Source organism: Polyodon spathula, chromosome 24 (assembly GCF_017654505.1).
Source record: "Polyodon spathula isolate WHYD16114869_AA chromosome 24, ASM1765450v1, whole genome shotgun sequence".
NCBI classification, from domain to species: Eukaryota; Metazoa; Chordata; class Actinopteri; order Acipenseriformes; family Polyodontidae; genus Polyodon; species Polyodon spathula.
In genome coordinates this window covers 19321562-19345248 of record NC_054557.1, presented here as the reverse complement: position 1 = coordinate 19345248, position 23687 = coordinate 19321562, and the positions used below count along the sequence as shown (strand labels likewise).

The 23687-nt window shown below is 39.7% G+C and overlaps 1 protein-coding gene across 1 annotated transcript in view; it reads right to left on the bottom strand.

The window, feature by feature from the left end:
• pou2f2a (POU class 2 homeobox 2a) overlaps positions 1-3590 on the bottom strand; it is a 64234-nt gene extending 60644 nt beyond the window's left edge. Inside the window, exon 1 of the mRNA XM_041225714.1 lies at positions 3438-3590. Within this exon, the coding sequence (XP_041081648.1) occupies positions 3438-3546 (109 nt within the window). The 5' untranslated portion in view covers positions 3547-3590. The remainder of the gene's footprint in view (positions 1-3437) is intronic.
• Positions 3591-23687: the final 20097 nt, after the last annotated feature.

The window sequence follows — 23687 nt, the reverse complement described above, 5'->3', positions numbered from 1 at the left end:
AAAGCACAACAATGTGTAATAAACCACAGTGAAAGCATGCTAAAGCATAGGGGAGCATTGTAAAGCACAGAGAGGTCTGGTAAAGCATAGGGAACTATTGTAAAGCACAGAGAGGTCTGATAAAGCACAGGGAAGCATTGTAAAGCACAGAGGCCTGGTAAAGCATGGGGAAGAGTTGTAAAGCACAGAGAGGCCTGGTAAAGCATGTTAAAAAAACAAACCATGGTAAACCTACCAAACATGGCAAACCAGGATAAACAATGATAAGTATATTTTATTACCATGAAAAAGCATTGGAAAAGTACAGAAACACAGCTGAAAACTTTTATGAGATACTTTTATTTGATTCTCTCGCAAAGTCAATTCAGACCAGTGACATCACAATGGGCAGCGCGCCTCAGTGCACCTGGGCGGTATTCTCTTCATCAAGCTTCCTCCTCCGTGCAATGAAAACCACACGGAGCTAAACAGAGGTGACAACGTCTAGAAAACCAGCACAGCCATGCTGTACATTACCAACAAACCTGTACGCAATACAGGGCTTTTTAATTCTTTTTAAAAAAATCAGGGGAAAAACACAGCGTAAGAAAAGTTCCTTTCTTACATACGTTTGAAAACAGTAAATATAATACAACATATAATTCATCATATCTATCTATCTATCTATTTATCCATCTATCTATCTATCTATAAATAATTAAAAATACAAGTAAGTCATTAATCAGCAGCACTGTACATCATTTCAAAAACAGCAGCCCCTTAGAAGAGGTTAATCGAGATCCTGGAGCTTCATGCTGAGCGATACCTTCTGTACTGTTTGCTCAATAGCACATTGCCTTTGCCCCTGTATTGTTGCAGGTTCTTACAGGGGTGCTGGAACTAGGGGTGCTGGGAGTGCTGGCAGTTGGCTTTGCATGGCTTCCATCATATATAGGTGTCACAGTTTTGTTCAATGGCTTTCCGCACGCCCACTTTAAAAATTGTTCCAGCGCCTTTGGGTTTTAGGTTCTCAGTTTTAGTTAAGGAGGTAAAGAGATAACTCCAGACATCCTTTAATATTCCAGTATGGGTTGTATTTTTCTTTTTTGTTCCTTACAGTACGGTGCATTATCACACTTTAATTCTGCAGAAAACACATGTCTGAAGTCGAGCAGGTGAAGGTAAGTAACTACCCCACCACCCCCCCTTCAGTGCATTCAATCAGTATTGTGAGTTTAGCACAACTCAATTTAAGCATTAAGTATGAAGCAGTTCTTAGCGTTATCAAATTACAGAAAATGTTTTTCAGCTCCAGCCGCCTCCTTCCTTCACTTTATCCCCCTTTCCTTCTCTGTAACAATACAGCTACATTACACCTGCAATACAAATTACTACACAGCTACAATTCAGCTACTATACAGCTACGTTACACCTGCAATACAAATTACTACACAGTTACAATTCAGCTACTATACAGCTACATTACACCTGCAATACAAATTACTACACAGCTACAATTCAGCTACTATACAGCTACATTACACCTGCAATACAAATTACTACACAGCTACAATTCAGCTACTATATAGCTATGTAACACCTGCGATACAAATTACTACACAGCTACAATTCAGCTACTATACAGCTATGTTACATCTGCGATACAAATTACTACACAGCTACAATTCAGCTACTATACAGCTACATTACACCTGCAATACAAATTACTACACAGCTACAATTCAGCTACTATACAGCTAAATTATAATTGAAATGCCGCTACATTAAAACAGCAGCTAATATAATACAGATACAATACACCTGCAATACAGCTACTACACAATTATAATACAGCTACAGCTACATTATAAGTGGAATACAGCTACTATACAGGTACAACACAACTGAACTGGAATATAGTGTGCAGTATAGCTCAAAAACAATTACAATACAGCTACATTACACCTGCAATACAGCTACTACGCAGTTACAGTATAACTACAATACAGCTCCTATACAATTACAATACAGCTACATTATAACTGCAATACAGCTCCTATACAATTACAATACAGCTACATTATAACTGCAATACAGCTCCTATACAATTACAATACAGCTACATTATAACTGCAATACAGCTCCTATACAATTACAATACAGCTACATTATAACTGCAATACAACTCCTATACAATTACAATACAGCTACATTATAACTGCAATACAACTCCTATACAATTACAATACAGCTACACTCTAACTGCAATACAACTCCTATACAATTACAATACAGCCACATTATAACTGCAATACAACTCCTATACAATTACAATACAGCTACACTCTAACTGCAATACAACTCCTATACAATTACAATACAGCTACATTATAACTGCAATACAACTCCTATACAATTACAATTCAGCTACACTCTAACTGCAATATAGCTACTACACAGCTACAGTATAAGTCAATAGAGGGCTTTTTAATACTTCATATTAAACTAGCAATTGGTATAATGCATCTACAATACACCTGCAAAATACAGCCTACAATACAGCTACATTGACCTAATACAGCTACATTGACCTAATACAGCTATATTGATCCAATACAGCTACATTGATCCAATACAGCTACATTGATCCAATACAGCTACATTGATCCAATACAGCTACATTGATACAATACAGCTATATTGATACAATACAGCTGCACTGACCTAATACAGCTACGTTGACCTAATACAGCTACATTGATCCAAAACAGCTACAGCACACCTGGAATGCAGGTTACAATACAGAGCATTTCAAGTGAAATACAGCTACAGCACAGCTACAACATTAGCGCTAATACAGTGACAGCTACAGGCTACCATTACAATATAACTGAAGATTAAAAACAACAATTAGAGAAATCTTCTCTCACCCCTCTCTCCCCTCTCCACTCTCCCATCACCCCAGACAATCCTCTCCAACCACCACCCCCATCCACCGCTTCTCTCCCATCTCTCTCCCCCTTCTCTCTCCTACTTTCGCGGGCCAGCCTGTCCACATTTCTCTCCCCATGGCTCTCCCTCTCTCTCCTTCTCCCTCCCCTCTGCTCTTTCTCTCCGTTCCCCCAGCTGAATCCGAGAGCCTGCCCCAGAATCAATATCTTGTGGGATCAATATCCACATGAATATTCTCTCCTTTGCTCTGCTTTCTCTCTCTCTCTCTTCCCCTATCCCGCAGACACAGACAGGCTGGAGAAGGGGGGATGAAACAAGCTGCCTGCTTGCCTCCCTTTACCGTCTCTCTCCTGGGGAGGGGAGGGGGGGAGAAACGCACAGGCAGACCAAGCAAACGGCTACAGGGATTATATCAAGCTAGCCAGAGGACCGTGCATTTTATTTACAGTGTCTTTGCGGACGATTATTTTATTTAATTTTTTTGGGGGGGGTCGGAACAGACTTACCGTTCACTGCCGCCGCTCGGAAGGCTGTCGTCGGAGGCTTGAGTCGCCATCCTGCCACTTCGGAGGAGGCTCTCTGGAACACGAAGGGGACCGGCAGAGGCACGAACATACTGGGAGCCTGGCTGGCTCGAACAGCGATTCTGGGATTCTCTCTCTCTCTCTCTCTCTCTCTCTCTCTCTCTCTCTCTCTCTCTCTCTCTCTCTCTCTCCTCTCTCTCTCTCTCTCTCTCTCTTTCACTCTGTGTCTGGGAAACGCTTAACAACTGAAGTCGTATTTCGGGTCGCGACAAGCCGCATCTGCCGTTCCGTTTAGTATAACCGGCGGTGCAGGTGTTAAAAGGACAGGGCAACCACACGGGATCGTGCTGGCATCTTGTGAATCTTCTCAATTCCCGAAGACGACGACGAAGCAGGAGGAGAAGCAGTCCCAGTCAACATTAGCAGATCTTTGGCGAAGGAAAACGGATTTCAGAAACAGAACCGCAGGCTCGCTTCGGACTGGTGCTGGGAGGCGAGCAGACAAAGAGACGGACGCGGCAGCTGCGGGTCTAGCAGAGTGCGGATTCTTGCTGTTAGATTTGCCCCCTTTCTTTTCAGTCTCCTCGTTGTTGTTTTTTTTTTTTTTTTTTTTTTTGCTGGCTGTGATTAATAGCGTTGACCCGAGTCACCATTAACTTTGGCGATCATTAATAATAAAAATAAATAAATAAATAGTAATAAGTTTTTGTAAAAAAACATTTTTTTTTTTATTCTAACAAAAATAAAGATAGACAGATAAGTTTCTTTCTTTTTCTTTAACAACAAAAAAACGTAAAACCATATATTTTATTTATAATAAACCCGTTTAAATTTCTAGAAAGATCTATATTCTAGATTGATATATAGACTGTATATATATATATATATATATATATATATATATATATATATATATATATATATATATATATATATATTTAGATGTACTTTTTGGTTTTGTTGTATTTTTTGGTATATCTGTTGGTTTAGCGCAGTCGTTTTATTAATTCAGCTATAGTGCGTATGGCAGTGACAGATTATTGTTATACAGATTTGTTTTTAAATAGAAAATCTATAGTCTAAACATCGCAATCAATGGAAAAAAATCAATACCTCTACGTACTAAGCAAAGACTCCGTCTCTCACCCTCTCGCCCTCTCTCCTCCCAATCCATATATACATAAATATATAGAGACTCGGAAATGTATATTCAACGTATACACATGAACGATGCAGCATAAACAGAAAAGTAAAATACCCGCCCCTCTTCAAATATTTTTGTATATTAATTTTAAATATTATTAAAATCTGAAGCACCGACTGTTACAATCTGACTAACATATTAAATATTAAAATGCCTGCCCCACTCTCTCAGTCACACACAAGCTGAGACACACACACACACAGTATATTGCGCTAGCCGAGGTTATATTACCATTCACTTCACTGTCTCCAGAAAAACAAAACGAAACAAAATAAATAAACCAAACTAAACCATTAAAAATAGCCAAGAATCCTCACTCTGCATTTGCATTGGAAATATGTCTCTATTAAACCAGTGATTTTATTATTATTTTAACCTATTATTAATAGTTATTAATACTGTTGTTATGGTAATTATGATTACCATTAATATTATTGATCATTTCTTTATTTTTAGAAGTAAAAGCCTCAAAAGCCTGCCTGCCTGCCTCCTGTCAGTCTGTCGGCTTGCTTTCCTTTCTGCTAACAATGAATCTTTTTCCCTAAACAGACAATTCTAGTGTACTGTCGCCCCCCCTACCTCCCTGCCCTCCCCTCTCTTGCGATCTCTCTCTCCCTCCCTCCCCCATTTGACAGCCAGCTTCCATACGGCGGCATTTCAAAAGTGACCATTTGGTTGTCCTTTAGAAACCCCCTCTTAAGTGAGAAACAGAAAACGAGAGCGAGAAAAAGCCCCCCTCCCTCTCTAACCTTCCCTCCCTCACCCCCCTATCCTCTTCCTTTCTTTTCTTGGCTTCTCTCGACTTCTTCTAGACAAAAGCAATTATTTCTAGAAGAATGTAGTATAGGGAGAGAGAGAGAGAGGAGAGAGAGAAAGAGAGAGAGAGAGAAAGAGAGAGAGATTCATGGAGAGAGAGGGGAGAAAAAATTACCTTGGCCTCTACATTTCCTTACAACACACACACACACACACACACACACACACACACACACACACACACACACACACTGACACACACACACACACACACACACACAAACACACACACTCACTGACACACACACACTAACACACACACTGAAACACAATGACACACATACACACACACACACAAAGCTTATCCACAGTAGCAACGCACCCTCAATTGCACTCTGCCTGCTCATGAAAGCCTCTTCCCTAAACACTGCAGCCGACACACTCAAGGTGAAGATGAATGCAGGGCTCAGGGTTACTACTGTAGGTACTGTACTGTATACAACTGGCACTTAACAAACACAATGACAACAAAAAAACAGCGCAAGCACACAAACTGAGGGTCCTCATAATCGCACAACGAACGCAGAACAAGGGGAAGGTTAAGGAGGTATTCTTACAGAGAGAGAGAGAGAAAGAGATGCAATCCAGAATGTCTATAAGGAGGCCAGCAGAGTGCAGTGAAAGTCTGGTGAAAATCTTTGCAAAATCCAGACAGTTGTTGTGATCCATATACTGGATATGCATCGAAATACCCACTGGTGTCTACATATGCCCATCTTGAAAAATGATCTTTTAGAAATGTTTAGTCATGACTCTTTGCTATACAGCTGTTCGTCAGGCTGTTCTCAGGTACAGTACCCCCCCCCCCCCTTCCATGACTGCTTGTGGGAGCTCCAGTAACTATCGCAACATTCCTGCTTCAAGCTGTATTTTTGAAACTCTCAAGAAAATTTATTTTTTTTGTTGTTGCTGAAATGCAGTGAGGCAGAGACGGAGGGAGAGGTGGAGAGAGATGGCAGGAATTGGAAGAGAGTGAAAGAATGAGAGAAAGATTAGTGGAGAGAGAAGGAGAGGGAGAGAGAAAGGGAGAGAGAAAGCGAGGTGGAGAGAGGGATTGAGAGAGTGAGAGAGAGGGATTGACAGAGATTGAAAGAGAGAGGGAGTGTGAGAGAGATTGAGCGAGACTGAGAGAGAGAGGGCGGCAGTGAAGGGTTTAACCCTGCAGAGGTCTGCTTGTGATCTCTGATACACTTCAGCCTCTGGTCAAACAGATGAGGTGATTTTATTTTTTATTTATTTATTTTTCCTCGCAGGTTATTAAAAATCACATCTCCTCAGCTCTCTAACACCCTGCACAGGCTGTTCAGTCCCCCCTTTCCCCTTCCCTCCCTCCCTCCTTCCTTCTTTCCCTGTCTAAACGCACAGGAAAAAAGAAAAAACCCAAACCACCGCCATCGCAGAAATCACAAAACACGTCAAACGGTTGTTTTTGTTCTTCTTTTCGCAAGATAATTGCTGTGTTTTTGTGTTTTTATTTTCAATTTCCAAAAACAGTCTTGACTTCCAATCAGGGCTGTGTCTATGTATATATGTGTGTGTGTGTGTGTGTGTGTGTGTGTGTGTGTGTGTGTGTGTGTGTGTGTGTGTGTGTGTGTGTGTGTGTGTGTGTGTGTGTGTGTGTGTGTGTCTGTGTGTGGACAGGTATTACTATCAATGTGTGGACAAAATTTGAGAAAATGTCCCCACAAAGATAGTAACTCCTGAAAAAACAAGGTTGTCCACACATTTTTAAGAACTAAATATGCCTTCAAAAAAAATAATGAAGGTGCCAAAATATTTAATTTGTTTGTCGGCTTTCACCCAATGTGGAGTTTTGTTTGACTGAAGTTAGAAATAGTAAATAAAAATATAGTGAGAGTCAATGGGAAGACCCCAAAAATATAGGAATCCAAACATGTGTGTGTGCCAGTGTGTGCGGGGGGGGGTTGCCTGTGCAGGTGCGTTCGCGTGGGAGCGTGTGCCTGTGTGTGTGTGTAGGTGTGGGTGTGGGTGCGTGTGCATGCGTCCGTGTCTGCGTGCGCGCGGGCGTGGGCATGGGTGCCTGTGGGTGTTGGTGTGCGTGTGGGTGTGGGTGTGGGGAATTAAAAACAGTTGAACTGAAAAGCCGCTGTTTAATGATGAGCTGCAGTGACATCGCCAGTCTGCCTGGGTGTTTCTGAAGAAGACAGAAGCTGAAATGTTGCAGCTAATGATTATAACATATATATTTCGATATGTATGTATCTTTTTTCTTTAAAAAACTGAAGAATGCTGGTTTTATTGTTGCAAAACAGAAAGCACTAGAGTAGCTCAAAATGGTGGCACACTGTGCAGCACAGAGCCCAGCTTAATGATGAGAGTCCTGCTTTAAATGCTTTTAATTCGACTGGAAATGTATATTATTTGGGGAAATTTTCCTTTGTTATTGCTTTTCTTTCTTTATTAGTGAATTTGATTTTAAACAGTGTGGTTGTTTTTTTGCAGTGTATCAGGCTTGTCTTCTTTCCTTCCATTTTTTCTTTCATTGACACCTCTCTCAGCGCAGTCAATTTTCATGATGCTCTCTTTATTACTTTCCTTCTCTCCCTCATGTTTCATCTGGTTTTCATTTCCTCTTTCTTTCTTTCTTTCTTTCCCCTTTTCTCAGTGCAACATATTGCAGGAATTCTTGTTTTTATTTTTTTTAATGTTCTGTCTCTCTCTCATTTTACCTTCATCTTATCACCCTCTTCCTCTCTCATTTCTTTCTCTTCCTCCTCCGTTCTCTTTCTCCCATCTCTCTCTCTCATTTCATTTTTCTTCCCTATTTATTTTCTTTCTCTACCTTTCTTTCTCTATATGAATAATAATAGTAATAGCAGTAGTAGGGTACCCTACCAACGTTTTAATAAAAACATATTTTAAAAATAAAATATAATAATAATAATAATAATAATAATAATAATAATAATAATAATAATAATAATAATAATAAAATGTTTGAATAACTAAAGTGCTCCTCGTTATCCTAGATCAGGGATAATAATGAGCACAGTGTGTCAGGTTACATGTATTGATACAGCTGGAATCAGGTTTCACACAGCGTCCGTTTGTTCATCAGGTTCAATCTGCTGCACAATTACACTGTACTTCTAATACAAAGACCACTACAACAAAGCCTCACCTTCACACATTCTCATTGATAAAGACCTCCTCTGTTTAAAGAACTCCTCTGTATAAAGAACTCCTCTGTATAAAGAACTCCTCTGTTTAAAGAACTCCTCTGTATAAAGAACTCCTCTGTATAAAGAACTCCTCTGTATAAATGCCTCCTCTGTATAAAGAACTCCTCTGTATAAAGACCTCCTCTGTATAAAGACCTCCTCTATATAAAGACCTCCTGTGTATAAATGCCTCCTCTGTATAAAATCCAACTCCCAATTAAGGCCACTTTTTCCAGCCCTGACTGGCTCCTACTGGCATCAATATAAAGCCAGCTGCAGAGCATTAAGGCCGCCCCTGTATTCAGACTAGAGGACTTTCTCAATGTCAAAAGACAAAAAAAAAAAAAAAAAACAGTTCTCGCGGAAATATTGGTCGTTGAATTCATTACGTTTCCTTTAGCATTTCTAAACTCAGCACGTCAAGTGTGCAATATAGTTATGAATGCAATACTAATATGAAAGCGCAATAGTCTATGGAGAGAGTGAGTGAAAGAGATATTTGGGTACGGTTATAGGGTTACAGCAAACCTGCATACCGATTTCGAATTCTTTCCCTCGCAAGCTCTGCTAATAACAATTTGGAATAATAAAAAATAAAAATCTTTCTCAAAAGACAATTGTAACAAATAGCCAGCAATAGATCCTAATTTAGCTGGCGGTACACCTCCCCAAACAACAGATTCCTTATTGATAGCGATCAATAGCGGTGTTCCACCCCAGCCTTGCTGTTGTGAAGCTCAGATCGAGTCACTCAAACCTGACTTACTGTTATTGCTGGACACCGACACACTTTTACACCGTTTAACTGGGATAATAATACATTCATTAATACTGGCTCGTGTTATTGATAGGCCCCTTTAATGGTGATACCTAATCAATACCAAGATATTAGCAGCAATATCACAGCCATCAGTTGCAATCCCCCTGGCACCCCTAAGCTCAGCGGCTGACCGTTTTATTGCAAATAAAAAAAATAAATAACAATAAAAAAAAGAACAAACTCATACCCCAGCTTTAAATTTATTAACACAATTTTTGCTCTGAAACTATCTGAATTCTTCACTCCTTAAAAGAAATGTTGTTATTGTTGTTGTTGTTATTTTTTTAATCGTTGTTCTGTTTGTTAAGTTCTTGTTAATCCTTCGAGAAAGAACTCGGAGATTTATTTTTGCAACTGCGTTGGCCTGTGAATTTCAGTTGCGTCAGCGTCGCTTCACCCAGAGCTACATAGTCAGTAGACCTTCAGTAATGGATTTAGAAATATCACATCAATTCAATGACAAACGTTTTGGTGAAAAGTCTTTTTCAATGTCTTCATCTAATTTAGAAATACAAAAAGACACCTAATAAATTCGGCTTCTCTGTGCTTCACAATGCTTGTCTAAGCTTTACCGTGCTTTCACTGTGCTTTCTTACACTTTGCTATGCTTTTACTGTGGGGAACTTTTCTAATGGTTAGCTTACCATTGTTTGTTTTTTAATATGCTTTACCAGACCTCTCTGTGCTTTACAATGCTTCCCTATGCTTTACCAGACCTCTCTGTGCTTTACAATGCTTCCCTATGCTTTACCAGACCTCTCTGTGCTTTACAATGCTTCCCTATGCTTTACCAGACCTCTCTGTGCTTTACAATGCTTCCCTATGCTTTACCAGACCTCTCTGTGCTTTACAATGCTTCCCTATGCTTTACCAGACCTCTCTGTGCTTTACAATGCTTCCCTATGCTTTACCACACCTCTCTGTGCTTTACAATGCTTCCCTCTGCTTTACCACACCTCTCTGTGCTTTACAATGCTTCCCTATGCTTTACCACACCTCTCTGTGCTTTACAATGCTTCCCAATGCTTTACCAGATCTCTATGTGCTTTACAATGTTAAAACTTGGTTCCTGTGTCAATCTAATGTATTAATTAACCAGAGAAAACACATATTATCTCATTTTACAAAAACTACAACCAAACAACAAACTAACTGATACATTTCCAGTCCCCTTCAGCACCCTCAAAAAGTTGTTTAATTAAAAAATATTATAACATTTCCATGATCTTTTTTTTTCTTCTTCTAATTAAAAAAAAAAAAAAAATAGTTAAAATAGAATATTAATAGTCCATTAAAAACTATGAGGTAAGGCTTTGAAAATGCGACCCCTTACGTTGTCTTAATTTTCCATTTAAACTTTCACATTGGTATATTGTATATATAAAGAAAGAAAGAAAGAAAGGTTAACCATGGATATAATGGCTAATGTACATTACATAACATTATAAAACTCTGTACTAACTACAGCAACTAACCAACACAGTGCTGTCTATATAAAGTGCTGATCTAGTGTGCTGGCATTACCTGCTGTGTGCTGGGCAGAGCCTCGCTGTGCTGTGCTGTCAACATATATCAGGGCGTACAGTAAAATTCACAAGAACATAAGAGCTTTACAAATGAGAGGAGGCCATTCGGCTCAACTAACCTCGTCCGGTTCCTGGCAGCTGATTGATCTCAGATCTCTTTGTCAAGTCGGGTCTTAAAGGATCCCAGTGATTCTGCCTCAACAACATGGCTAGGTAGCCCATTCCACAACCCCTCTCTGTGTGAAGAATTGTCTCCTTTCCCCCCGTCCTAGTCTATCTGTACTTCATTTTCGACTGTGTGTCCTCTGGTCCTGGGTTCATTTTTCACCCACACAGACACAATTCATTTAACAGAAATCCTTCCTCACTTACTTTTTGGTGGCTTGAAGGCAGTTTGTAAACCCTCGATTCCATTTACATCAGTTCCTGCAAAATAAACAGCAGAGAAACAAGCATGTCGGTAGCCTGTTCATTCCTGTAAAAAAGTCTGAGATGCAGACAGACAGACAGACAGACAGGCAAGCAGGGGGCCTCCGTGCACCCCAGACTGTGTTGAAAAATGTCCTTAACAAGTGTAACTCCAATTGGACAAGCAGTTGTCTAACATATAGAAACTTAAGGATGACAGACAGCCAGACAACCTCTATGTACTCCCAGATTATGATACATTATAACGGTGCTACAGAAGATCCTTAGCAAGTTTTGTGACAATTGGGTGTGTATGTGGGTGTGTCAGTGTCTGTGTCTCAATGTGCGTCTCAGTGTCAGTCTGTGTCTCTGTGTATGTCTGTGTATGTGTGTTTCAATGCATGTGTACATGTTAGTGCGTCTCGGTCTGTGTGTGTCTCATTGTCAGTGTGTATATACTTGTCAGTGTGCCAGCGCGTGTCTCAGTGTGTGCGTGAGTGCAGTGTGTCAGCGTGTGTCACAGTGTGTGCATCTAACTGCAGCGTGTGTGTCTCAGTTTCCGTGCGTGTGTCTCAGTGTGTGCGTCTAACTGCAGTGTGTGTCTCAGTCTCAGTCTGTCAGAGTCTCAGTGTGTGTGTCTCAGTGTGTGCGTGTGAGTGCAGTGTCAGTGCAGTGTGTGTGTCTCAGTCTCAGTGCATCACCGTGTGTCTCAGTGCGTGTATGAGTGCAGTGTGTCAGCGCAGTGTGTGTCTCAGTGTGTGTGTGTGTGTCAGTGCAGTGTGTGTGTCTCAGTGTGTGTGTGTGTGTGTGTGAGTGCAGTGTGTCAGCGCAGTGTGTGTCTCAGTGCATGTGTCTCAGTGTGTGTGTGTGTGTGAGTGCTCTCTGTCAGTGCAGTGTGTGTGTCTCTGTGTGTGTGAGTGCAGTGTGTGAGTGCAGCGTGTCTCAGTGTGTGTGTGTGTCTCAGTGTGTGTGTGTGAGTGCAGTGTGTCAGCGCAGCGTGTGTGTCTCTGTGTGTACTGTAGTACTGAACTTCCTCAGCCAGCCCTATACTGTACACAGTGTTCCCTTGGGGGTGTAGAGCACAGCTCCTGCTGGTAAAATCACTTCATTAACACTGGCTATTGAATCGCGGCTCTGCCTAATTAAATATGTGTTTAAACAGGCAGATTCACTGCAGACACTGACAGCTGGCCACGAAGCTTGCCCACACCCACTGAACACTCCACAGAGCTACACTTATACATACCACAAGAAACAAGCACAGGGGCGAACGCCGAGACGCTTGCTCGGGGCCACATTAAAAAAAGGGGGACCCTTATGTGCTGACGGTGTCCGTCTGTCACACACCCTGGTAAAAGTTTATCATGGTATTTTTGCACGCTGTTTGCACTCTTACTATGCCCTTCTCATGGTCATCCTGTGCACTTACCATAGCATACCCTAGTTTGCTATGTTTATTGATATGCTTTACCATACCTCGCTATTCTTCACAATGCTTACCAATACTTTGGCATGCTTCAAACTGTGCTTTATTACACTTTGCTGTGCTTTTTAAACATGTTTTTACAATGGGGGACTTTTATAACTTTTGACTGTGGTGTGGATATCAGCTTAATCATGCAGCACGTGCTATGCCTATACCATTGTATCATACTATATATATATATATATATATATATATATATATATATATATATATATACACATATATATATATATATATATAATATACAGCACTAGACCCTGATATTGATGAGACACAGCCCTCTGAAATGTCTTTATAATATACAGCACTAGACCCTGATATTGATGAGATCCAGCCCTCTGAAATGTCTTTATAATATACAGCACTAGATCCTGATATTGATGTGATATAGTCCTCTGAAATGTCTTTATAATATACAGCACTAGACCCTGATATTGATGAGATCCAGCCCTCTGAAATGTCTTTATAATATACAGCACTAGACCCTGATATTGATGAGATCCAGCCCTCTGAAATGTCTTTATAATATATAGCAGACTCTGATATTGTTGTGATACAGCCCTCTGAAATGATATGCTATTATATATGCTTAATGATAATCCACAAACTGGCATTTCACAAGTTTAAGAAAGATTGAAAAAAGAAAGAATCCTGTTAATTGGGGAATCCCTTCTCCTGCGGCAGGAATTCCCTCCCTAACCTAAACAACTGACGTGAATATTGACCCCCCCCCCCCCCCCCCCCCCCCCCCCCCCCCCCCCGTTTGTTAGTGTGTTCAGCATCTCTCCTAATTGTTTTGACAGTTGCGATTGGCAAGGCGATTAGGCTCTATTGATTTCTGTGTGCTAACTGCATTGATTTTTACATTTCTTATTGATCCTGGCTTTAAATCTCAAAGAAACAAGACCTCTATCTCTCTCTCTCTCTGGGTTGTGTTGACATCAAAACAAAACACAACCCCATGTGCGACGGCATCTGTACACAGCACTGCAGCGCAATCATTCATCACATCTGCGTATCCCAGCGCAGACCAGTTTTCTCAGGAACACAGGCTTCTTAATTGTTCTCTGTTTCTTCATCTCATTTTAAGGTGATGTAATTTCCATCTCATATAAACTATCAGATACAAGGAAATTTCAGATGGTTGGATCACATCAATATGAGGGTCTAGTGCTGTATATTATAAAGACATTTCAGAGGGCTGGATCTCATCAATATCAGGGTCTGCTGTATATTATAAAAACATTTCAGAGGACTGGATCGCATCAATATCAGTGTCTCGTGCTATATATTATAAAGACATTTCAGAGGACTGGATCTCATCAATATCAGGGTCTAGTGCTGTATATTATAAAGACATTTCAGAGGGCTGGATCTCATCAATATCAGGGTCTGCTGTATATTATAAAAACATTTCAGAGGACTGGATCGCATCAATATCGGTGTCTAGTGCTATATATTTTAAAGACAGATTAAAGGGGCATTTATTGCACTTTTTATGCCACTTATAACCGTTACTTGCTAAATTTCTTGGTCTCCCTGAATAGCTAATCATCTCCTCTTTAAATATATGCAAAAGATTGTAGTGATCAAGTCACCTCACAAGGACAGTTTAATATTTCTAAATCTATTGCAGCCAAAACATTTGTGATTGAATTCATTACGTTTCGTTGAGTGTTTCTATATCAACTGAAGACACTGAGAAAGACCTCTAGTCGAAACCTCTGCCATTGAATGAACTGAGCAACTTTTACTATTACTAAAACACATACAGGCAAATGTAATAAAGAAAGAAAGAAAGAAAAAAGAAAGTCAACAAATACAAATAGATAAAATAGGAAATAAAAGGAAGATGGAAGTAATCCACCAATGGCGTTGGAGCTGAGCGTTGGGAGCTGTACAGTGGCGTTGGAGCTGAGCGTTGGGAGCTGTCCAATGGCGTGGCTACGTGCGTGCATGTGTGTGTGGGGGGGGGCAGGCGTGGGGGTCACTCAATACACAGAAAATCAATGGGAGGGGAGCAGATGCTTCCCACAGCACAGTGAGGGGGGGAGATAAGCCTGAATTTATGTGACACTCTCCTAATCAGGAAGTCAATAATTGTGACACACTGGAGCTGTTAACCTATTGATAAACTATCAAAACAACAAGGGAGAGAGAGAGAGAGAGAGAGAGAGAGAGAGAGAGAGAGAGAGAGGAATATTCTGTCATGCTGGCAGAAAAGGGTTTCTTGATCAAAGGGGGGGATGAAGAAAAACTAAAAATCTTTTTCGGGGGCAAAGAAAGCAATGTCAGAAATCTTTGCTGTGTATAATATGACAGCCTGACGCTTCCTCACTGTAAGTGCAGTCGTGCTATAGATATGCATTATAAATTTACAACATTATCTTTTGCAGTACTTGTATGACTTGCCCTGTCAATGAAGGCCAATGGATTTTGAATTTGAGAGAGGGAGAGAACTGGGAAGAGGGGAGAGATCTCACTCATGCACTGGTTCCCTTTACACCTTTCTGATGCAGTCGTTGCTGTAGATTCTGTTAGATGAACTCATACAATGATGGTCATTTTTTTAATGTATTTCAAATATATGAATGTTTTTAAAATGTTTTTATTTTTGTTTATTTTATTAATTATTTTAAGGTCAGCTCAAGGTCAACTGTCCAGGCCAGCTTCCTGTTCTACACCCAGGAACTCGAGAGCAAACCTTAGTGAGCCACCGGCCTTTGGAGGATAAAAGCCAGACAACGAAAAACGAATAAAAAAACGAACGAAAATGAGACAGACAGACAGAAAGACAGACAGAAAGACCCTTTTGTTGTAGTAGACCCTCTTGGTTGCAGCCTCTCTCGCTTTCTCTCTCTCCCTTTCCCCTCTCCCTCTTTCCTCCTCCCTCCATTTTTTGTAACAGTATATAAGAAATATATTTTAAATCCTCCCTAACATTTCCAATTGCAGTTTTGTAGGCATGACAGATTGGCTACAAACAGAGGCAGACACCAGGATTAAACTGCAGTTTCTCCAGTCCAGTCTCCACTCCCCGACCCCTCCATCGGAACCGTTCCCTGCCGCCACCAATAGGAGAACAGAGGGACTGCGCCCTCCCTGGTACTGCAAGTCAATTCCCACGTGTTTGGTGATTCAGATTTTTTTTTCAACCTGACTAAATCCGGTAAGTCCAATAAGACGCGCCTTATATCCTCTCTCTCTCTCTCTCCTCTCCTCTCATTCTCTCTCTCTCTCTCTCTCTCTCTATATAGCTATATATATATAATTAATAAATATATATATATAGATATTATATATATGATATGAACAGCACTGGTATTGAAAGGCCTCCACCTTGCTCTTCGGTGAGTAGGCTGCAGATTGTCTCATCACACACAGCACTGATTTCTCACACCTCTTTCTTTCCCCTCCAGAAAGATTTTTAGTCTTTCTTCATCCCTGTTTCATTAAGAAACCTCCTTTTTATTCTGCCAGCTTGCTAGATTATTTGTCTCTAATTTGTATTTTGTACATTCCCTCGCTAGCCTTCTCTACCCCTCTCTCTTTTTCTCTTTCCTTCCCTCTCTGTACCACTCATCTCTGCCTCTCTCTCTCCCTCAATCTCTTTTCTTATCCTCCTCTGCCTCTCTCTATCTCTCTCTATTTCTTTCTTTTCATCTCTCTCTCTCTCACTACCCCCCTCCTGATAGAGTCAACACCTCCCTCTAGCCCCTGTTTTCAATAGGATTACACACAGAGCAGCACTCAGGTAAATTAAAAGAAGGGTCATGCAGCGACACAATGAATTAACAAGATACGATCATTTCAAAAAAACATGGAAAACAGTAAAACCACAGCCCTGGACTATTACACAGTAATGTTGCACAATGACTGGGGGGGGTTATACAATGGCTGTGCCTGCAACCCCACTTACAGACACATTTAATACTGTATGATAATGTCTGTGTGTGTGTGTGTGTGTATATGTGTGTGTGTGTGTGTGTGTTTTTGTGTGTTTCGGTCGTGCTTGGCTGCTGTGAGGAGCAGGGGGGGGGGGGGTTGTGACAGGGGTCAGAGGTTAATTTAGTGGGTCCCGGGGGGGTCAGATTTATCTTATAAATATGAATTAAACCTCTTTGTGTCAGAGAGCTCTGGTTTAGCACACAGACAGACAGACAGACAGACAGACATGATCATGGTAAACTAACCCTTAAAAGAGTTTTCCATAGTAAAAGTGCAGCAAAGTGTAATCAAGCACAGTGACAGCATGGTAAAGCATAGGGAAGCATTGTAAAGCACAGAGAGGTCTGGTAAAGCATGTTAAAAAAAAACAAAGCAAACCAGGGTAAACTATGGTAAATGCATTGCATAACCAATGGAAAAGCCTGACAAGAGTAGAGAAATATCATGACAGACAATTAAACTCTCGTGTTATAATACCTCTGACAAACAAAATCACCTGCGCTGAGTCATTTGTTTATTAGGTAAAACAAATTAAAGAAAATATGAGGTTAAACACAGGAAACTATACAGGCAATATAAGGCAAAAGAAACTAAGCCAAGCAGACAAACACTGCAGTTAGAGCCTTCAGGTGCTGGCTGAGACATCTGTCTTAATAACGAGAGAGTTAAAGAGAAAGAGAAGGGAGACAGTGAGAGAGAAAGAAAGGGGGTGAGACAGAGGCTGTGAAAGAGTAATACAGAGAAACAACAGAGATAAAAAAGCAAAGGAGAAAGAGAGAATGGAAAACTGGAGTGTGAGAGAGAAACAGAAAGGACTGAAGGCGAATCCCTCACTTTCAATCCAACAACCAACAAGATATCTCTCTCTTCACCTCTCCTTCCCTTTCCCACTGTTTCTCTCTCTCCATGTTTCTATCTTCTGCCCTCTTTCTCCATCACCTCTTTCTCTCCCTCACCCTCTTTCCCACTCCTCTCCATCCTCTCTCCTCTCTCCCTCTCTCTCCACTCCCCTCTCTCTCCAAAAACTAGCAAATCCTAATAATAATAAATAATAATAAATAATAATAATAATAATGCAGAAATCAGTCAAGCTACCAGATTCCAAAGTCTGTGAATTTTTTTTTTTTCAATCGCAGCAGTTTCTGAAGGGCTCTGTTTTCCACTAAGCTGTAATGGTGACCTTTTTAATTCTGTAAGGTAAAAAATTACTGTGCAATCGTCACGCTTTCTGTAACTCCCTGCCCTCCCCTCCTCGCTGTAACAGCAGAGGATATACAACAAGACTCACCAGCCAAAACTAATTACACAGTAATGCCTCGCTTAAACGTCACCTCTGCGCAGCTTATATTTTTCAAAGCCTATAACAACGTGGCAATAGACACATTCTAGACGCCTTTAAAGATTTTTAAAAAAATCAACCATAAAGCATATTTCAGTGTCTTTAAATTAAGATATTCGTTGAAAAAACACTTCTAGTCGAAACGTTTGCCACCGAATGCCTGCAGTATCTAAATTCAGCGAGGTTGCGTGATTGGCATCACGTTATTATGCATTTTTTGTTTGTTTGTTTGGTTGGTTGTTTTTTTTTGTTTCCACTCACAATGTGCTCACTGTTAATTTCTGTTTTAGTATGTAATTTGTTTTATAAGGTATCATATGGTATATTTGAAAATTATTTTTTTCCCCAAATCTTGCACAATCTTATGTGTAATATTTCAATTTTGCATTTTTTTTTTTAATCTTTAAAAAAAAGATAACATGGTCTTGTTTACCGCATTTCGTAATGACAAACAACTTATTGAAAACTGATTTGTTTCTTAAAGATGTTTAAAATGAAGCGAAAAAAATACACGAATGGGACAATAGAAAAAATTCGTTTCTGCAAATAATAATAATAATAATAATAAATAATAATAATAATAATAATAATAATAATTGCAAACTGGATGCAAAAGAATATCCTGCCAATATTTCAGGTCTGTTAGGTCAGAGACTGACTCGTGTGCTGCAGTCGACAGAAAGGGCCGACGGCCGAGGTCGGGAGCTAATCTTTTACCCCCCCTGCCCCCCCCTGTCCCCTGCCCCCCCCTGTCTCCCCCTCCAGTTCCAGCACAGACAGGTCAAGACAGAGAAATGAGGTCAACGTGTGAGTGTGTCAGCAGTGTGTGTGGTGTTGTGTTAAAGACAGTGTGTGTTTATTTGCTCTTTCAATGGTCAGGTGTGAAAGTTTTCAGTCACACACACAAAGTGTGGTGTGCCGTCACACACACGCCAATACGACAGTGTTGTGGGTGATGTGCTATAGTGTGTGTGTGTGTGTGTGTGTGTGTGTGTGTGCCCATACTAGTGCGTGTTTTTCTGCGAGAAAGCCAGTGTTTCTGTGTGTCCATATATCAATCCTTTTGCGCTAAAAACTCCTTAGAAAACACACGGCGAGGCGCGCTAAAACCAACCCTTTCATGCCTCGTATGGGAGCGGATAAGAGAGAAAACCTTTCCCCTATAGTCTTGGGGGACATGTGGAAGCAAAACATGCTAGCCTCGTATTACATGTTTCCCCATAGGAAGCAATGGGGGGGGGGGGGGGGGGACCCTGAAAAGCTGCTCTATTAATCATATTTAATTAGGTGTCCAAAAACACTTGGTTTTGTTTTTCCAGCTGTTTTCAAAAGTTTTTCAAGTGACTTGTGTGTGTGTGTGAGAGAGAAAGTGTATCTAGCAGCAGTGATAATACTAATACTAATTATTATTATTCTTATTATTATATTATTATTATTATTATATTATTATTATTATTATATTATTATTATTATTATTATTATTATTATTAACAAGTGAGGTACTAGGAAACCAAACGGCTATAAGAGACTGCCATAACTCATTTAAATAAAAAAATAAAGTGTAATACACGAATTTAGTAAATGAATGAATAAAAGCATATTTAAAAACTGAATCTAAAATTAGAAAGTATAGCCGCCAAACCGTACACCCAGGCGGCGGGGTGCTCAGATTATATACCCAATGTGTATTCTGTATATGGTTTGCTACATTAGGAACTTATAGACACATATAACATGTTATAATAATAGAAAGTCTAGCACCCACCGTTTCATTTTGGAGCGGCAACCACTGGCGCGTTGAAGCCGGGTGAAAATCATTAAGAAACCTGGATTACAAACTTGGATTTGCGTATTTGCCTCTCCGCCACCGACTTACAAAAATAATAATAATAATAATAAAATACCCTTAAATACCACATTATAAACAACAGCCCTTTCTTCGATAAAAGAAAGAACCCCATTCTCTTAAATTTACGAGGCTGAGAGGAACGGTTCCGAATCATTGTAACGGCACCGCCTCGCGCTGAGCTCGAGGCAAGCTCCATTTGAATTTTGAAATCCCGCACGAGATTCTGAAACAACTGTCAAAGCGCGGGTAACCGCCTCGTCTCGTTAATCGAGGTACAGCGAAATAAAATTTAAAAAAACTAACAACCCCATGTTTGATTATTACCTACAATAATAATAATAATAATAATAATAATAATAATAATAATCCTGTCCATTTCAGAATATGTATTTGATTAATAGAAAGAAAAAAAAACTAAACCCGTTTTGAATCGTTAGAGTTTATATTGACTATATTAATATGTTGTAGAATAACGCTGTGTAGATTTTATTGTATTTTACAGAGTCAAGGCTGCAGGGTTAACTAAGTTATTATTTTATGAAATAAAAGTATTTTCAGTTGTTAAACTATACATTGAATACAGCATAGGTGGCAATATAACTGAGTGTGAAGACAATTCATTAACAAAATATCGTGTGCACTGAAAGACTCGGAGCCTTGATTATTATTATTATTATTATTATTATTATTATTATTATTATTATTATTGTTTAATATTTTATTTTTTTAACATAAAAAACAAAACAAAAGTGGACAAAACAACGTGTTGGGTTTTTAATACGCCCTGAGGCTAATTATCCCGCCCTGATTTACACACCACACTGAAAACCTGGGAGCCGGTGTTTATTTAAAAATCCGACCGTTTACTCTTAGAATTAAAAGATATATATTTTTAAAAAATGACAGTTTGGTATCGAGACTATTTGATGTGTAGGTGAGGTGAAGAAAGAAAGAAAGAAAGAAAGAAAGAAAGAAACCTTTTCTAGGGAAAGTTTTGATCACAAACATGCATGTTTATGTGTTTCCCCCAAAACGTAAGATAAGTTTCGAGGTGCTATATATATAAAGCTCGATAGATCATATATATATATATATATATATATATATATATATATATATATATATATATATATATATATATGTGTGTGTGTGTGTGTGTGTGTGTGTATGTATATATATATATATATATATATATATATATATATATATATATATATATATATATATACTATACATATCATAAATTAATTGAGGTCGCGTTTTCTAGAAATTGCAGATGGTAAAGCAGGCTATTTACCTTGCAAGGAAGGAAAGGAGGAGGAGGAGAAGAAGAAGAAGAAGAAGAAGAAGAAGAAGAAGAAGAAGAAGAAGAAGAAGAAGAAGAAAATAGTGAAATCCTGTAGGAACTCGCCTATACCTATTGCACGTATATGAAGGATACAATATTTGCAAATCAACAGCACAGGGCTACTGTAAATTAACACAGACACAGCAACAGCGTATTTCATTAATATGATTCCGTGTCAAATCTCATGCACAGATCGCGCTGTTCTCTTATTTAAAAAAATAATTAAAAAAATTAAGTTATGTACTTAAAGCTTGTATTGTAAGCTCGCTAACTCTTTGAAACACAGCGTCGGTGATAGCTGGCGAGCATCTCTGTTGCTACAGATTGATCACCAGACTGTATTCATGTTTATTGAGCGCTCTCTTAAACTCAACTTCGGTCCTGTTAATAAAATCAGGAGTACCGGGAGCCTATAAAGACAGACAGGCATTGCTGGGCAGATTTACCTGTCAGGGATGTTAATTATATTTAAGCCGTATTTGGTAAAGCACAACTATTTTAAAATATAATATGTAACTATAACTATAGCTTGTGTTTATTCAAAAGTAAATTCAAAATGTGAATATTTTAACCATACTGTTGTATTTTCACAATCGAGGCATATATTAACAGTTAAATAAGAATTTCAAAGCCATGTAGCCATAACACAATACACCATTCCTCAAAAAAAAAAATAATAATAATAATAATACAACATATTCAAAATGCAATATGGAAATGGTGAAAAAAACAAGGCAAATAACCTAAGTGTGTGAGTGTGTGTGTGTCAGTGTGTGTGTGTGTGTGTGTGTCAGTGTGTTGTGTGTGTGTGTGTGTGTGTGTGCGTGCGTATGTTTTTAAATAATGAAACATTTGACAAAATAATTGCCGACCTGTCTTGATTTTTATTTTGAGGGAATATTTTCGAAATCTGAAGCGAGGACGAGAGAGGGGAAAAAATACAGCTTTTATCCCGGGGCCTGATGAACTTGAGTCTCCAATGAGAGAGCCTCCTTTTAAAAAACGCATTTCAACTCCCTAATTGATTCTTTTAGTAATTAAATCGATCTTTTTTTAATCGATTTCCCTTAGTCGGTGCATCAAAGCAAATGATAACAACCGTCCCGTCCCGTCCCGTCCCCCGCCCCCCCACCTGCATTATAATGAATTATAAGTATCACCCCTAAAATCAAACAAATGATGATATATATATATAAGCGCCTTGTTTTCCCTGGCGACTCGTCTGTGTGAGGAGGCCGCTCGTGTGAATCCACGTTGCTATCTCCGTTGTTGTGCACATGTAAAACAAATAATTTAAATCTATTTATTGTCATATATATATATGTGTGTGTGTGTGTGTGTGTGTGTGTGAGTGTGTGTGTGTGTGTGTGTGTGACACAACAGTCCCACAGACAGTGAGAGTGTCCAGTGTGAGTGTGTGTGTCATGGTGACCAGTCCACTCAGTGTCAGTGTGAGGTGTCACTCACCACTCACAGTGTCACATCACACTCACCAGTCACACTCACACAGTGTGAGTGTCACACTCACACTCACACAGTGTCACACTCAGTGTGAGTGTCACACTCACATTTGAGCACACGTGTGAGTGTGTGTGTGTCAGTGTGAGTGTGTGTGTCAGTGTGAGTGTGAGTGTGTCAGTGTGAGTGTGTGTGTCAGTGTGAGTGTGAGTGTGTGTGTGTCAGTGTGAGTGTGTGTGTGTGTGTGTGTGTGTGTGTGTGTGTGTGTGTGTGTGTGTGTGTGTTCACGGTTTCGTGTCTTTTAATCACCTTGATGAATACACGGTGCCGGATTAACGACGCGGACACACAGAGAAACGTGGCGAGCGAAAGGGACACTGCATGCGTAATCCGCCTTTCAAAGGAAACAAACAAACAAACAAATAAATAAACAAATGCACGCGTCTTCGAATGGACTCGTCCCGCGCTCTGCTGTAATATACACATGCAAAGCAGCCCTCGCAAAGCAGCCTTTGAAAAGGCGAGTAAGCGGGCACAGGAATTCATTTCTCTGTAATCAATACTAGACAGACCGGCGCACACAATGGCCATGCTTATTGCTAAGGTATGTTTTTTTGTTGTTGTTTTTTTTTTTAAATTTATTTATCACCTTCTTTGTCTCTCTCTCTAAATTCTCTCTCTCTCTCTCTCTCTCTCTCTCTCTCTCTCTCTCTCTCTCTCTCTCTCTCTATGTATATATAATATATCCCACGACAGCCAAAATCAAGACACGTTTTGTCTTCCGTGTCTCTCTCTAGAAAGAAGGTGGCATTCTGCATTAAGCATTTTTGCTAATCACTAAAGATGAG